This window comes from Nothoprocta perdicaria, unplaced genomic scaffold, assembly GCF_003342845.1.
Source record: "Nothoprocta perdicaria isolate Ctin4 unplaced genomic scaffold, notPer1 scaffold_5, whole genome shotgun sequence".
Taxonomy (NCBI): Eukaryota; Metazoa; Chordata; class Aves; order Tinamiformes; family Tinamidae; genus Nothoprocta; species Nothoprocta perdicaria.
In genome coordinates, this window is record NW_020455754.1 from 4,092,559 (window position 1) to 4,103,190 (window position 10,632).

At 57.0% G+C, this 10,632-nt stretch overlaps 1 protein-coding gene across 1 annotated transcript; it reads right to left on the reverse strand.

Moving 5' to 3' along the window:
• Positions 1–298: 298 nt before the first annotated feature.
• NKX2-5 (NK2 homeobox 5) lies at positions 299–1,751 on the reverse strand. The gene is made up of 2 exons (XM_026047667.1): positions 1,472–1,751; positions 299–903 (listed from the first exon to the last, which is right to left on the reverse strand). Exons 1-2 carry the CDS (start codon positions 1,749–1,751, stop codon positions 299–301), a joined length of 885 nt encoding a protein of 294 aa, XP_025903452.1.
• Positions 1,752–10,632: the final 8,881 nt, after the last annotated feature.

Sequence of the window (10,632 nt, forward strand, 5' to 3'; positions counted from 1 at the left end):
AGCAACACGAGCGGATGCGTTGGAAAGGGGAAGAAAAAAAAGCGGGGGAAAAAAAAGAGAGAGAAAAGAAGAGGGGAGGGAAGGGGAAAAGAAAAGAGGGGAAAAAAAAAAAAAAAAAAAAAAGGAAATACAGGGGCAAAGACCCCGTGCAAGGGGGTGTCGAAGGGGCCGATTCCCTCAGCGCCGAGTTCCGCCTCGCCCCGGCCCGCCCGGAGCGGAGCCGCCGCGCGAACCGCCCCGCTCCTCTCCGCTCCGTTCGGCGCGGATGTCCCCGCGGCGCGCGCGTGTCCCCGCGGCCCTACCAGGCGCGGATGCCGTGCAGCGTGGGCAGCCCCGCGCCGCCCTGCGCCAGCGGCGCCTGCACCGAATTCAAGTCCCCGACGCCCAAGTTCACGAAGCCGTTGGCGGCCGGCGCGGGCTGCACGCCCTGCACGGACGGGTAGCTGCAGTTGTAGTTGCCGTTGCAGGAAGGGCTGTTGTAGCCGGGGTAGGCAGGGTAGGCGTTGTAGCTGTAGGGGCTGATGCTCACGTTGTAGGGCGAGCTGTAGGCAGAGGCGTCCCCCAGGCAGGGCTTCCCGTCGCGCACCAGCACGGGCACCGCTATGCGCCGCGGCGGCGGCATCCCCACCAGCTCCAGCGTCTGGTCCTGCCTCTGCCTTTTGCACTTGTACCTTCTGTTCTGGAACCAAATTTTCACTTGCGTCGAGGTGAGCTTTAGGACATTTGCCAGATGGTCTCTCTCCGGCGCCGAGAGGTACTTCTGCTGCTTGAACCTCCTCTCCAGTTCGTAGACCTGAGCTTGAGAGAAGAGCACGCGCGGTTTCCTCCTCTTCCTCTGCCTGGGCCGCTCGGCATCGTCCAGCTCGCTCTTCTGCTCAAGGCTCCTGTGCAGCGAGCACAGCTCTGCAGCGAAATAAGTGCGCAAGGGGAAAGGAAGGTTCAAAATGATATAATATAAAATATCCCTTCCCCTAAAAGAAACCAGTGGCTGTGATCCGTGCGCCCGGTCACTGAGCGCTGCCCTCAGCATTTTGGGCCGCGGCCCCGCCGCGTTCCTCGCTGCTCCCTCGGCAGCGATTTCCCTCCGCTCTGTTTTCCGCCGGTGCCTGCTCCGAGCCCGCTCCCTTCGCCACAGCCTGGGGCACGCGGCCTGGCGCTGCCCGCCCTGCTCCGAGAAACGCGGATTGTTGCCCTGTCCCGCCCGGGCCCCGTCGGTGCCTTTCGGGACGTGTCCCCGGCCCGGGGAACAGGCCGGCAGCGGGGACGCTTCTCTCCATCTCTAGCCTGTCCCCGGCCTATTCCCACCGCTGCTACCAGCGGGGCCGGGAGGGGATGAAGGCGCCTTCCCTCACCCCACTCCTTCTGCCCGGCCGAGCTGTCGCCAGGGCCCGAGGCTGCTCCAGGTCCTTTCAGTGCACTCGCTCCTTCCGCACCTTCCTCCATCCCTCCTGAGCGGCGCCGCGCGTTTTACCTTTCTTGTCCAGCGCGGGCTCCTTGGCCGGACCCATCTCCACGTAGCTCTTGGCGTAGCAGGCGCCGGGGAAGGCGCTGCGGGGCAGGGGCTGCGGCTCGGCCAGCGGCTCGGCCAGGGCCTCGGCGCCGCAGCTCTCCTGCTTGCAGGCGGCGAGCAGGCAGGAGGGCGAGCCGAGCGGCGGCAGCTCCATGGGCGCCAGCCCGCCCTGCTGCTGCTGCTCCAGGTTCAGGATGTCCTTGACCGAGAAGGGGGTGCTGGTCACGGGGCTCGGGAACATCGCGGGGCCCGCGCGCGTGGCCGGGGGGACGAGGCGCGGAGCGGAGCCGGCGCTGGCCGGGGGGGCGCATAGCAGCCCCCGAGGAGCCCCCGCGTGTGCGCGGCGCGCAGGTAGCGGCGGAGCATAAGGGAGGGGAAGGAGGGACTAGGCACTTTTGGGGGGACTTTAGCTTTCGATTGGCCAACATTGCAGTGATGGTGGGAGAGATGCAAAGTTGCGTGTCACCTAATATAGTAATACATGTCCAAAACATCCCCGTGCATTTAAAGGGGCGGCACTCTATTTATCCAGCTTTCCCCGCTGAGTTTTGTTGATCCATTTAAAAAAAAATATGCAGAATGGCCCAGTGTGTACAAAGCCACTATCTGATGCCATCTATCATACAGTCAGATTAAATAAACAGGCCGGGAAGAAACCGTCAGCCAAATATGTGCTGATTTCTTTCTTTTTTTAACGAAAAGAAGCAGAGGTTTCGTTTTTAGTGGTCTGCRATATCTGATCGTAGGAACCAAAAAACGGGGCTTCTCGGCGGCGTGAAGGGCGTTCACGGAGAAAACGGCACTTGGGGTTTAAACGCCTAGTTTGATGCGGCGCCTGCAAAAGCCTAATGGGAGACGGGTCCATACGGAGCCTCCGCCCGGGTTTTGGGGCGGATGTTGATGGGTTTAATTGAAAACTTCGCAAAGAGAGATGCGGGAGCGGGGGGGACACGGGTGTCTGCGAAGCCCCCACGTTGGAGGCGTCGCGAACAGGGGCGGCTGCTGCGGGCGCCGGGGGAGCCCCGGGACGGGCCCCTCGCCCGCTCGCGGRGGCTCCTTCATTTAACGCGCCCAGAGTCGCTAAAATCAGCTCGAGCGGCCACGTCCCGCGCTGAGGAGGGGCGGCGCGGTGCATTCTGCCTTGGGGAGGGAGACGGACGACAAAAAATCCCCCTTGAGCGACTTCTGCGGTTCGGAGCGGCCGGCTGCGAAGGGCACGGGGGGTCCCCCTGTGCGCCCCGCGAGGCCCATAGCAGATAAGGAGAGGGACGGGGCTCGGGGGGAGCCGGAACAGAAAAGTCCTCCATGGATGCGGTGAGTTGGCGCGTCCTCGGCCGGGCTGCAGGGAGCTCGGAGCCCTTCGTGGCTGTGTTGCGGCCGGGGGCAGCGCGTGCTTCACCCCTCCCCGGGGGGAAGAAACAAAAATCCCCCGAGGCCCGGGTAAAAACCCAGGTCCGCGGCCTCGCTGGGGGTAGCGGCAGAGCCGGGCAGCCCCTCGGGGCTCAACTTGGCCCCGGGGAGACTCGGACTTGCTCCCGGCTGGGGAGTTAGGGATTTCGACTGGCGTTGTCTGGACCGGGGGCCGTAGCCGCATTCGAGCCTTTTGGAAACTCCCGCTGCCAACGCTGCGGGGTCCGGGGGCTTCTCTGCTGGCGAATCGGAGCCGGATCTTAGGATGACAGTTGGAGCGATTAGTGTGCGCGGGGCGGCCTGAAATATTGCGGTTTAATGAGGAGAGGCGGCCCTGGCGGCCGCGTTGTCCGTGCAGCGGCTCGGGAGCGCGGGCATAATATAGTAAATAATTATATATTATTGTAATATACATTATACAATACTTATTTAATATTAATRTTGTTATTTAATATTAATAGAATATTATTATAAAATATGTATTGTATTATATAATATACGATTATATAATATAATAGCAATTATGTACTATATTTATATAGAGAACATGTATATTCTGCTGGCTCGCGTTGCCGGTGCATTCTGTGCGGAAGGGAGCGCTCCCTTCGCCCAGCCTGGGTTTTAGCTCCTGTCCCCGATGCCCAAAACGCCTTTCCCGGGAAAAGCCCGGAGCGGGCGAGGCCCAGGGCGATTCCGGGACGCGATCCCGACTGGGGAGCGGGAGCCGCCGGGACACATCGGTCCCCGTTACAACGCGAGGGGCTTCCCGCGGATCCCGAGCCTCGCGGCCGCTCATTCYGCAGAGGGGGAAGTGATTAATTGAGCGATAAGACGGGACTATCATTTGGAATGTCATTAATGCGCCGGGGAGACATTCATGGGAGACAGACGCCGTTATCTCCGCTTTATCTTCAACACTGCATCACTTTTAATACTGCAGTTTAGAAACAAATGGGGGCTTCAGCCTCAGCCCTTCTCCGCGTGTTTATATTTTTGGAAGAATCGCAACTAGTGGGAGTCCCGGCCTCGGCCTCCTGATAAATGAACATTAGCACTTTTTAGAACTACTGTATCAACAAAAAGAGCTGCAGGGCCGCAATAATTGGTGAAAAAGCAAACACTCCGCGAAGAGAGGCCGGCTCTGCTCTGTGTCCGGCTGATTGATGAATAAGTCAGTGACACGGAGCAGCCCGCGGGCCCTGCGGGTCGGGGCTTGGCCCCCCCGTCCCTTCCGCACCGGCTCCGAGCCCCGCGGATCGGCTGCAAACGGGGGCGTTTGGGCTCCCAGGGGGGCTTTCGATTAGGAGTGAAATTAGAATCGGGTCTTAACGACCCTCAGGGCGCCCGCTACCTGCGCGGGGCTCAGCCGCGCTCTGGAGTGCGCGGATTTTCACATCCTCTTCGTTGCTTTTCGCCCGAGTCGTTAAATGCGATTAAAAAAAAAAAAAAAAAAAAAAAGTTTGTTTATATCCTAAGAGATCATGGATGGAGCATAAAAAATGGATAACGAAAAAAAAAAAAAAAAAAAAAAAAAGGGGGGGGGGGAAGGGCTTTTCTCGCTGAAAACCAACCTGCCCCTCAATTAGCCGCGGAGCGCACATCCTCCCCCCTGAGATTTCGACACCTCGGACTGTTTAGAGAGAGGGAGATGGAGCCTTTTAAAAAGTTCTGCTCTTAATCCCGACCGGTTAACATGTGCGGGGCTGCCTCCTGCTCTAATTCCCGGCTATCTCCCGGGGACTCTGTTTATGCCTCCCCGGTAAACGGCGGGGTTTGAAACCCTGTCACTAATTGAGTGCTAACACTTCAGGTGCTATAGATTTGCTAAGAGCCGGTAGTCCCGAAATAACCTATTAGGGTTTTCCTGGAGCGCCTTGGTGCCAATCTCCCATTCCCGTCGCGGGCGGCAGGAGCCACCGGCACCCCGGGACTTCTGCGCATCCCCGGGGGGGCTCGGGCACCGTTCTCCGCCTAACTGGTGTCTAAGCACGAGCGCAGRTTGCGAAGGGGTTTCTGAGAAAGGGCGACTTGAGCAGCTCGCTCGTCTCGCGGTGTCGCCTGCGGGTCCCTCGCGGTGGCCGCGGCTGTCGAGGGGCTCCCCGCTCCCTTTCTGGCCCGGGGAAGCGGCCCTGGAGCTGTCCAGGCACCTTATTCCGCCGCAGCTAAAATATATCTTTTCTTGCTATATGTTTTGGGCTTTTTGTCMTTATTTTTGGCTCTAGCGATCAGCCCTCGCCCGCAGCAGCCCGTCCGTGCAGCCCCACTCCACGCTCCCGCCTCGGGGAATTTTGACCTTGGCGGTCCAGGCGGGGAGAGGGAACGGGGGGCGGAATCCGACCGGCTCCTGCCCGGACAGCGATGGAGATTTTTCCTTTTCTTTTCTCACTTTTTTTTTTTTTTTTCCCCTCCTGGCGGAAGCTAAAGCTGGGAGCGAGTCACATAAATCCGTTTATTTTTATTTTATTTTTTTTTTGAATTCTAAATTTCCTTTATTTAAAACCTCTTATTTAAAACCTTCTTTTTTCTGCCCGTGCTGGATTCACAGAGCTGCTGCCGCGTCCTCCCGCCCGTGTCTGGGCACTCACGCAGCCCCCGCGATTTTAGCGCCTTCTCTGGGATACGCTGCGAGTTTCTGCTCGAGAAGCAGCGTTTCTAACGTGGCCAGATCGCTACCAAAGGTCTTATTCGTTAGGGCTCGAGGAGGGCCGCACAGCGCGCASAGCAGCGCGGTTATTTTAAGGACAAGAAAATGAAACGCACGAAGAGATTCCGGTCTTAAGCAAACGCGGCAGCGGCTTGAGCCCAAGTGCGGCACCCGGGACATAGCGGAGTCTGTCGCTGCCCGAGGAGAGGGCCTTAAATGCCAAATACCCGCCAGGCGCGCGCGGGAAGGGGGCGAATGGAGCTACCGAGCCGGGACCCCGGSGGCCGTGAAATCGGCGGCCGAAAGGGCAAGAGCGGAGGGGAGTCTCGGCCGCTCTTCTGCGAAATCCCCTTCCCAAGGGAACAGAGAAAGAAAAAAAACAAAAAACAAACAAGCAAACAAAAAAGCTAAAAACAAAACCGAAGGGAACAGAATAACGGGTGTGGGGGGGTAAGGAATCAAAAATTAAACAGAACAAACAAGCAAACAACTACATCAAATCCTCCCTAAACCCAGACCCCTTTTTCGCGCTTTCATTTTTGCCCGGGTCCCGAGGGCGGCACCTGCCCCTGCCCTCCCGCGGCAGGATCGGGCCCCTCCGCCCTTGTTTCCGCGGGGAGCGGAACGATCCGTCGTTCGTTCCTGCGGGAATGCGACAGGGAATGGGTCGTTTTCCTATAGGAGGGGGGTCCGGTTTCTGCTCCTCTCCTACAAGCAGTAAAACTATAATTCCGAGTCTTTCCCCTACTTTTTTTTTCTTCCTTTTTATTTTATTCTTTTTTTCTTGCAAAGATAGTAACGACTGGGAAGCCGTTCGCAAGAAAATAAAATACCTGAGATAGAAACTGCCGAGTGCATGCGTTTGGGGAGGAGTTTTTGTAGCGCTGATGAATACAGAGTTCACCGAAGTTAAAATACGCTATATTTAAAGAGTGTGTCGAGAAAAAAAAAAAATAAGATGGAAAGAAACGAAAATCTTGCAAAAGCGTTATTTTTTTCTTTTTCTTTCTTTTTTTTTTCCGGATAGAATTTCCCGGGTTGTGCTGCCCTCAGAGGCGCGGGTTTATGTTTCAAGCGCCGTGAACCGCGTTTCGAGGGAGCGTCGCGCAGGTCACCGGGGCCGCGGTCGCTCCMGCCTTGGGTCTCTCGGACCGCAGGGCAGGGGACGAGAGCAGCCGGCCCGAAACCACCGCATTTTGTATTTGTCAGTTAAAAAAAAAAATCAAAAATCACAGCGAAACGCGCAAAACGTTATTTTTTTTTTCGCCACTCATAGGATTTATTTCTGTATTGATTTTTTATTTTTTTTTTCTCTTCATTTCTTGGCGTTTTATCACAGTTCCGAGCGCTTTCCCCCGTTTCGCGGCTCGGTTTTGGTTTCCTTCTCGTGGCAGCGTTTGGGAGGCCGAACCCCTCTGGGGGTGCCGCGCGGGGCGCCGGGGACTCCGGCCGCTCCGGGGTTGTGCCCCGGGACGGGGGATGTGTCGTTGCTCCGTGTCCCCCCGCACACCGGGGCTGTGAGCCCCGCACGGGTCTCGCGGGTCTCAGGCAGCACCTGCCCGAGCCGCGGGGACGAGGGGCAGCGCCGGGTGCGGGGGCCCGTGCGGAGCCCCCGGCTCTCAGCACGCTCGGGAAGCGGCTGCTCGGGGTCCCCGCGGGCACCTCGCTGGGATGGCAGAGCCGGGGGCAGAGGGATCGCCCCCCTCCCCGTCTCTGCGGTTTTTCTGCCCCCCACCCATCGCTGYTTTAATGCGTGGCCCCGATCAGAGCTCAAGAGGGTATTTCCTCCTCCAGAGCCTCTCCGGGCAAAGAGGCACCAGCAGATTTTTTTTTTCCCATAATGATGAAAACATCTGGCTGTCTGAGGCTGTCCGGCTCTGCTGCTCCTTCCCAGATGTGCTCTCCCCTGCAGCTGCTGGTGTCCTCAGCACTCCGCAGGATCCCATATTGGGCATTTTCTGATCCCTTTTCCCCCCCATTGTGTCCATAGAGGCTGGTTGCCCCTATCCCCATACTCGTATTTTGGAGCCAGCTGCTTTGTGGCTTCCAGCCACCCCATTTGGCAGAGCCGGTCCTGGCAATGGGGCGAGCGGGTGCCCCCGGCCCGGGCCCTGGATGCTGCCTAAATACCTCAACTACCAGGTCCATTCACGTGCTTCAAGCCTAATAACTGAGGCCCAAAGTAGGAATTTGGTTACTTGCTGCGATTTAAAAAAAAAAAAAAAAGTCAGGACATTGAACTGTTCCTGGAGCATGAAGAAAGATGACATCCAAGTGGAATGACTGAAAAAATAAATAGTTTCTGAGGCCACGAGAAAACACTCGGACAGATAGATTTGGCTGCGAGCACATTGACTGTGAGCAGCCTGAGCCTCGAGCAGCCCGAGCCCCATCTAGAGTGACTCTTAGATTTCCAGCATTTAAAAATGAAAGGGAGATGTCCTATGTTTAAAAACATGACTTTACTTAGTCCCAAAGAAGAATAAACAAAGCAAAGGCAAAACCCTAAATGCCTCTAGAGACAAAAATGTGTTTAACCACAATTCTAAACTATCCTTTTCCTTCTCCCTCTGCACTTTTAAAAAGATGAACAAACAACAGCCACACTCAGCACCAGTGTGTCGTATCCCAGTGTCTCTGCTCACATTGATGCCAAAGTGCATCAGATAAGAATAATATTTGTAAAATATGAACCTGATCCTGAAGCTTGCGTTTAGGCAAAGCTCTGGACTTAAGGTGGGGGAAGTTGTGGCAAAATAGAGAGTGGAGGACACTGCATATCCCTGGCCTTGGGAGCTCTGGATTTGGACACGGATGCGGTTCTAGGCAGGGTTGTTCCTGGGACATTAGGGGAAGTGTGGAAGGAGGCAGTGGACGCATCCCTGCCCGAGAGGAGCTGACGGAGGCAGCGCCGCTCCAGTTGCTTGACTGACTCCGCGTTCATTCGGAGCAACGTGTTAGCATTAGCTGGATTAAAGTTCTAGCAGGATAAAATGTCCCGAGATGCAGATTTGTATTCTGTGTTTTGATGTGGGTAGCTGGGTTGGCTCTGTGCGCTCTTTGTCATAAGCCCCAGCAGCTTCGGCCTCAGTCTGCCTCTGGAAAGCGGCCTGCTCCTTGCCTGGCTGCAGGGGTCTCGGTAGGAATCATTCCCACACGGCAGGGAGCTGGTGCGGGCGGCGTGGCCGGGACTCGGGATGTGCCCTCCACATGTCTGCTCGTCCCCACAAGCTGCGCTCGGGGTCTCTTTAGCCTCCCTTTTCTGCAGAARGGCTCCCAAAGCACCCAGGAGGAACCACGCTCGTGTAACACATTCAGTATTTGGTGCTATCCTTGCTGCTTGGCGTGCGGCTCCTGGCTTTGTTGCACAGCAAGTTGTTAAACGCATGGAGCGACCTTCCCCATCGCTCCTTCATTTCAGGGGTTTGTTTTAAGGAGATTTTCATATAGAGGTCAGAAATGCATATTTCTGATGCAAGGGCACAGGGCAGGTCCTCACCCGGGCTCGGACCTGAGCTCTCGTTTTCCAAAGCAGAGATATTTGGGATTTTCTCATCTTTATTCAAGCATTTTTGACCCCTACACGACAATGTTCCGAGCAATCACAGGGCTCCCTGCTTGCTTTCCTTGCCTGGCTTTCCATTCTGTGAAGGTTACATCACCTTACCATCCTTCAGGTGGGCAGGGCTGCAGTGGGAGCTTTCAGCATCCTGCTGCTTTTGGAGGCYCCACTCCTTGCTCGGGAGCAGCACTGCCCGTGCCTGGACACCCCATCCCAGGAGCCACTTTCCTTTGCTGCTTGTTGTGGTGGGTTTCCGCTATGGGAAAGGCTGACGTGGGGAACAGGAGCCGTCGCCTACAGACCCTCAGGGAGGCGTGAGGTGGGGGCAGCTTTTGATCTCTGCAGGAACCTCGTCTCGCCGCGTCGCCACCGCGTCCCGTCAAACGCGCCCCGCGCTCCGTCCGCCCCAGATAAGGGCAGCGGGATGTCCGGTGGCTGCACGGAACCGAGAGGCTCCGGCTAATCCGGACCGCGGCACGAGCGGCTCCCCAGGACCACAGGGTGATGTGTTTTATATAGCGCGCGCTYGTGGGTAAATTTAGAGTTGACAACTCCCTCCCACACTTGGAGGACTCAAAGACAGTCCTATCAGGTGGCAACTGGCCGGGGGAGTATTTATAATCAATTTGCTGACTGGAATTAATATGAATCTGTCATCCCTTGTGCCGCTTGGGAAGCGGCACAGGCGAGGGCCGCCGTGGCTGCCAAGAGCCGTCCGTGATCCTCCCTGGTGAGAGCGGCGCTCGTCATTCCCGACGGCCACGGGGATCGCAGGCTCTGCAGAGGGGTGTCGCCAAGACAAGGCGCTGCCTGCGTCTCCCTTCCTTGGAATTAGGGAAACTCGGGGAGAGGGGAGGCTCGAGGTGGCTGTGGCCGGGCACAGGCAGCGGAGCCGGGGCCGGCAGCTGCCTCCAGGCCTGGCCTAGAGCCTCTCCCCTCGTTTAACATCGGGACAGCACCGCGGGCTCCCTCCCGCCTACAGCAGGCGCCGCTTGTTGTCGATCCCAGTTCCCATATGCAGCATTTCCCTGGTTTTAAGTATGGAAATCCAGCCTTGGGGTTCTTCAAGGAAGGCAGCTCGGCTGGCTTCTCTTCTCTGGCTTTTCCAGCTCTCTGTTTTTTGATTTAGTGGATCTGAAGGGCTGGATTTAATACCAGAACAGAACTAGTCACAGACGTGGTCTGGTCTAGAGCAGAAGGATGAAATGTTCGTGCTGTGTGAGACCCACAGAGAGCCGGGGCTGCTCAGGGTCAGGGTTTCAGAGAAGGGTCGGGCACTGGTTTCTTTGGGGCACACTGGTTCCTAGAGCACCTGGAGCACTGCAGCTGGACTAGGGRAGGTCGAGAATAAGAATGAACGCTTCATATTCCCTTTTGGAGCCTGTGGATCTCAGGAGCGAGACAAGGCTGAGGGGGAGCAGCCCTTCCTGTGCGCTGCCCACCCCCTGCCAAGGCTCTCTGAGGAACCGACCTCCCTGGTGAACCCGTCATGCCCACGTATCCAAA